The 6,175-nt window shown below is 47.8% G+C and overlaps 1 protein-coding gene across 1 annotated transcript; it reads right to left on the bottom strand.

Moving 5' to 3' along the window:
• Nucleotides 1-257: 257 nt before the first annotated feature.
• On the bottom strand, nucleotides 258-2,709 carry LOC131950143 (uncharacterized). The gene is made up of 2 exons (XM_059312190.1): nucleotides 2,503-2,709; nucleotides 258-2,260 (listed from the first exon to the last, which is right to left on the bottom strand). The coding sequence occupies exon 2, from the start codon at nucleotides 1,971-1,973 to the stop codon at nucleotides 258-260; it is 1,716 nt and encodes a 571-aa protein (XP_059168173.1). The 5' UTR covers nucleotides 1,974-2,260; nucleotides 2,503-2,709.
• Between the last annotated feature and the right edge of the window lie 3,466 nt (nucleotides 2,710-6,175).

Raw genomic sequence — 6,175 nt, 5'->3', positions numbered from 1 at the left:
GACATGGAACACAGGTAATTTCGCTCACAAAAGCATAAAAAAAACGTCAACAGTTCAGTTGCAGTCCCACAGGGGCCGCAACCCAATGAATAAAAAACTTCATAGTTTTATCCCCCTTTTTGGCTGGTAACCATATGTGTTACACAGCCCCCCTCACAAATAAATGTACAATGGAATTTACATTTACATTTACACTCATACATAATAGTACTTAAAAAAAAAAGTTCAGTACACTAGTACACAGACATTAAGTCCTTTCAACTTAAATAGATTATTCCCGGCAAACCGGTAGAGGCTCCAGTGCTGGTACTGGTCACCACTTGATGCGCCAGGTTGAGTCGCTCGACGGGTCGTCGTTGACGGGTTGACCTCCGCAGCTCCACTGGTGGTTCTGGGTTGATCCAAGAGTCATCCTCGTCCGATGCCTCGTCCCTCGCATTCACCTCATCCAGATGTGGGGCTGGCCTGACCATCTCCTTTTCTTGTCCGTCCTGGGCGACCACCTCGGGCACGAAAGGCGTTGCCTCCGGCCGAAGTCTAGTTGGGACCACTACCTTGATTGTCAGTTCCTCACCTTCATCTGCCTCACTGGTTGGGACGATCTCTCTCCGTCGCTCCCCCTCCGCCACAGTGGGTTCAGCACTCGACCTTGTATAGTCGGGTCGCTGCCAACCACGGCGGCGTCCACCACGTCGTCGGCCTCTCCTCCGGCGGCGTCTCCGACCTCTGCTTGTGTCATGTCTGTCTCCCAAGCGATGATCTTGCTCGCGCTGAGACTGACATTCATAGTGTGGCTGTCTACCCTTCTCACGCGCACCCTCCGGCTGCAACCCTCGTCCACGGCGGAACACCCGACAGCCGTACCTCCAGCCGTTAGGCGAGGTAACCTGAACTGTGGTTGCTCGACACTGTGCTGATCTCGGTGGCGTAAACTTGGGCTGGGAGCTTGGCAGAACACGCATCAGCATCCGCTCCCCGACGCTGATAGACTGGCGTTTCCCCTGCTGCTGACCCCGTTGCCTAGCTGCTTTTCTCGGACAGTCGCGGACGAAGTGCTTCGTGGACCCGCACCCGTAACAAGCTCCTCTGGAGGGCTGTTGTTTCCGGGCTAGGATATCTGCCACCTTCTCCGCCAGACGGTCGAGTTGTTCCTCCGTGAGCATCAGCGGCGTAGTCTCCTGGCGACCAGCTACCGTTACTGCGTCGACCTTCTGCGCCAGACGGTCGAGTTGCTCCTCCGTGAGCATCAGCGGCGGCGTCGTCTCTTGGTGAACAGCTGCCGTTACTGCGTCGACCTGGATAGTCCTGTTAGCTGCTGCCGTGGCTACGACTGGGGACTCAGCTGTCCCGTCCAGCCTTTTAACAGCTTTCAGAACGTCCTCCACCTTCGGACTGGCTTCCCCTGCGAAACCAAATGTGCCGCGAAGTTCGAGCGCCAGAAGAGGTGAAACCCCCTTGCAGAAAGTGTGATACACCTTCTTCTGGGCATCGGCCTCAGTAAAGATACGCTGCTGGTTTAGCTTCGTCATCTCTGACCACAGTCGGCAGAGAAATTCCGACGCTGACTCCCTTGGATGTGGAGTGAGTCGGCTGAACTGCAGATACCTGTCTTCGGCACATCTGGTGTCGCCAAAAGTGCTTTGTAGGAGGCATAGCACTTCCTCTGGACTCGCAGCTTGCTTCACCCGCTCATAGGCAATCCCTCTCAGGCTGCCTAAAACGGGTGGCAACGGGTTCGGAACGCTGGTGTTCCGCAGCAAACACTGTACTTGAGTTTCCCATTCCGGGAAATTCACCTCCCCTCCTCCAGTGGGTGGAAGGCCGGTGAACACACTCAGCTTGCTGTTGTGTGCTGGAGCACACACCTCCACCTTCACGGGCCGCTGCGCATCTGCCTGCATCGCCGCCATCTTAGCCGTCAACTTGGCCAGCTCCTCCGTCAACTTCTCCAACGTCGGGTCGCTGTGTTCCATCCTACCTCCCAAGGTCAAGCCCCACGTTGGGCGCCAAATGTAACCCTCACTCAGTGGGGATGCTTTTACCCACTGAGGTGTTGTGGTTAAGACGGGCTGACCCTGAGATTAAGTACACACCGACGCCGACAGTTGTTGTCAAGTACTCGTTTATTTATAGCATCGAGCCATGACGGCGATGCAACACAAAACGAACTAGCCAAGATAGACCAAAAGATCCAAACAATCCAAAAGACCAAAAGATCAAAAGATCAAAAGATCAAAATAGAAACAGAAAAACTGTAGCCCTAAAACAAATGTAAAATAAAAAAGTTACATTCAGGACAACACCACGTGTAAGCTACAATATACACGGGTACAATAAATTATGTTTTCGGCCAGTACACAGTACTGCCAACAAGTACCAATAAGTAGTACTACAAAATAAATACTTAATTTAATACATCACCCTAACTAGTGTGCACATGCAGCACTAGCAGGAATACATAAGTAAGTACTTTAACAAACATAATTTAAATATCTACACTACCTTCATTAGGTCTACATCTTGGTCCACAGACAGCAGCCTTGCGTGTGCGACACGACTAGGCACATGTCACATGACATGGAACACAGGTAATTTCGCTCACAAAAGCATAAAAAAAACGTCAACAGTTCAGTTGCAGTCCCACAGGGGCCGCAACCCAATGAATAAAAACTTCATAGTTTTATCCCCCTTTTGGCTGGTAACCATATGTGTTACATATATTTTTAAACGTTTTAATATTTTAAAATTAATTAAGAGGTCGGCGTGGTCGAGTCGGTAAAGCTCATTGTTGCTAAACCAAAAAGTTTCGCGTTCGAACCCTCGGGCAGATGAGGCTCGTTAGCTGGGGACAGCAACTCTTCTAGGAGACAACCTCCAAAATTAAACAACTGCTGCCTTATAGTTTGTTCTTGGTTGAACAAAGGCTATGGAAGCAAATCCAAAAAGAAAAGCAGGCTGAAATCGGAGTCAATGGCCTCAATGGCGCATAACCAGTTGACACGTATCCTTAATTGTGATGGTGGAGTAAGCAAAAAGCTCATGGTTGATAAATTCGAAAAGTCTCGAGTTCAAATCCTCTGGCAGATAAGGCTCGATCCCTTTCAACACTAAAAATTAAGAACGAAGAAGAAGAAGAAAAATTAATTAGAAACCATGTCTGTACCTCGAATTGCCATATCTAGTAGTGTCATATGAGAACATTCGTTAAAGTTTAGGGGAGACTACTCACAGTTTGTTACAGTAAGTTAATGACAGCGTGCCGTTTTTTAAGTAGCTAGCGCATTAACGAACCTGGGTTATAACCACTAGTGACGTAGGGTAAATTTATGTACGTTAAGTACATTTAAGGTACTAAGTTTAAGAAAAATCAAAGTATCCTAAATTGTTATTATCTGCCTTGTAATCGGCCATATCAACGACGTGGGACATGTTTATGATGTGGAGATATGCTTAACCTTATATTATTTTTGGCCCAGTTGCAGCATTATACTCCGTGAATTAGATGAAAGAACTCACATCATTATGATATGCTTGCAGCTGTATGTTACCCACTGCAAGATGCTGTCTATGAGTATGGGAAATGTTGGCTATTGAGTGGAAGTAAAGCTACCTGGTATCAAGCTAAGGTAAAAAAACAAACAGCTCACTACTGATATTTTTGGGGTCGCCCAGAAATGAAGCCGCACTCCTAGGGTTAGGGTGGTATCGTAATTTTATGACGATATATAATGAAGAGCAAAGGGTGTTTAAAATAATGTAACGTCACTTTTTTGCAGAAACTAAAATATATGCCTACTCATTTATTTTCCGTTTAAGAAATATGTTTTAGTAAACTGTAATATGAATTGATAAATATACGAAATGTAGGATGAGGTGTGATTTCATTTTATGGGCAGGGGGAGGGGGGGGGGCTCTAGCTTTTTATGACGATGTCTTGAACAAGTGAAGGGGAAGTAAATTTCGCAAAAAAAAAAAAAAAAACTTAACGTCATTATTAAATGAAAAATAATTAAGTGTTTACCCAATATTTTTACATTTTAATAGTTTTTTAATTTGTGCATATATGATCAATTGCTTATTGCTGACGATAGAGCTTATTGTAACAATTAATTATCGCCAGACGTCTTGCATGGCTGCATCCCCTGGTTCCACATTAGCACAGGTTCCAGAGTTTGACGAATCAGACATATCAGCACTCTCTACAACAGCACCCAACACGCCAAAAAATACTAGTTAGTACAAATTATGTGAATAGTTAAATGTACTTTCGTTTAATGTTATCTTTAGGGTTATTTTTTTTTATTTGCGGTGAGGTATCTATAATAATAGTTTCGCTGTCTGTCAAGAACGCTCTGTCTGACAAGAACGCTCTGTCTGACAAGAACGCTCTAGAGAAAACACAAGCAAAATAAAAACATGCACAGTAATTCGAAAAACGAAATATGACGTCGACACATTTAGCGTAGAGTAGAACATAATCTCAAACCAGAGAGTGCACACAGTCATATGACGTCATTGATTCTACATTGAAAAAAAGGAAATGTTGTCTAATCTAAATGGTTTGCGTGAAGATTTTCTTGCATACAATTCTTCGGGTAGGGGCGAAGCCCCACCCCCCGCGTAAGAACGTCTGAGCCCCCCCCCCCCCCCCCCCCCCCTCCCCAACTCAAAAGAAATTTCCTCATCGATACTCTATAATAAAATTACCGCCTAATTAATGTGTCTAATCTAAAAAGTGGTTTTCTTGCAATGGGACGGTAGACATGTTTTTTGGGGGGGGGGGGGGGGGGGGGGTGGAGGGGTGGGGGGGGGGTGTGTGGGGGTGGGGGGGGGTGGTGTGTGGGGGGGGTGGGTTGGTTTCAGTGTTTCTTTCAGACTTTTTCCTCCCCGGAGAGGGGTGGGGGTACTTGAAATTTTCGGGGGCGGGGGTAGAATTTTCTGGGAGGGGGCGGACACTGGAAAAAGTATATAATTATATTTCGTTGAATGGGACGGTAGACATGCTTTTTTGGGGGGTGGGGGTGGTGGAGGGGTGGGGAGGGGTGGTGTGGGGTGGGGTGGGGGTGGTGTGGGGGGGGTGGGGGTGGTGTGTGGGGGGGGGGTGGTGTGTGGGGGGGGTGGGTTGGTTTCAGTGTTTCTTTCAGACTTTTTCCTCCCCGGAGAGGGGTGGGGGTACTTGAAATTTTCGGGGGCGGGGGTAGAATTTTCTGGGAGGGGGCGGACACTGGAAAAAGTATATAATTATATTTCGTTGAATTGGACGGTAGCCATGTTTTTTTTTTGGGGGGGGTGGGGGGTGGGGGGCGGTGTGTGGAGGGGGTGGTGTGTGGGGGTGAGGGGTGGGGGTGGGGGTGGTGTGTGGTGTGTGGTGGGGGTGGGGGTGGTGTGGGGGGGTGGGGGGTAGGGTGGGGGTGGTGTGTGGGGGGGTGGGTTGGTTTTAGTTTAGAGAAAAGAGACAGCACTATCAGCCTAGCGCCCGTTGTACCCTTCCTCAACGGGCCATTTTTCTCGTTAATACTAATAGTTTCGCTGTCTGTCAAGAACGCTCTGTCTGACAAGAACGCTCTGTCTGACAAGAACGCTCTAGAGAAAACACAAGCAAAATAAAAACATGCACAGTAATTCGAAAAACGAAATATGACGTCGACACATTTAGCGTAGAGTAGAACATAATCTCAAACCCAGAGAGTGCTCACAGTTATATGACGTCATTGATTTTCGCGTTAACATTGAATAAAAAGGAAATGTTGTCTAATCTAAATGGTTTGCGTGAAGAGTTTCTTGCATACAATTCTTCGGGTAGGGGCGAAGCCCCACCCCCCGCGTAAGAACGTCTGAGCCCCCCCCCCCCCCTCCCCAACTCAAAAGAAATTTCCACATCGATACTCTATAATAAAATTACCGCCTAATTAATGTGTCTAATCTAAAAAGTGGTTTCTTGCAATGGGACGGTAGACATGTTTTTTTTTGGGGGGGGGGGGGGGGGGGGGTGGGGGGTGGGGGGGGGGGGGGGTGGGGGTGGGGGGGGGTCTGTGGGGGGGGGGGGTTGGTTTCAGTGTTTCTTTCAGACTTTTTCCTCCCCGGAGAGGGGTGGGGGTACTTGAAATTTTCGGGGGCGGGGGTAGAATTTTCTGGGAGGGGGCGGACACTGGAAAAAGTTTATAATTATATTTCG

Source organism: Physella acuta, unplaced genomic scaffold (assembly GCF_028476545.2).
Source record: "Physella acuta isolate Inbredline_101_S28 unplaced genomic scaffold, ASM2847654v3 ptg000738l, whole genome shotgun sequence".
Lineage (NCBI taxonomy): Eukaryota > Metazoa > Mollusca > Gastropoda > Physidae > Physella > Physella acuta.
The sequence above is the reverse complement of the archived record's forward strand: the minus strand, read 5'-3'. Positions and strand labels throughout refer to the sequence as shown.

Excerpts from the sequence above, each read along its gene's own strand:
- LOC131950143 (XM_059312190.1), bottom strand. The coding sequence starts at position 1,973 with ATGGAACACAGCGACCCGACGTTGGAGAAGTTGACGGAGGAGCTGGCC.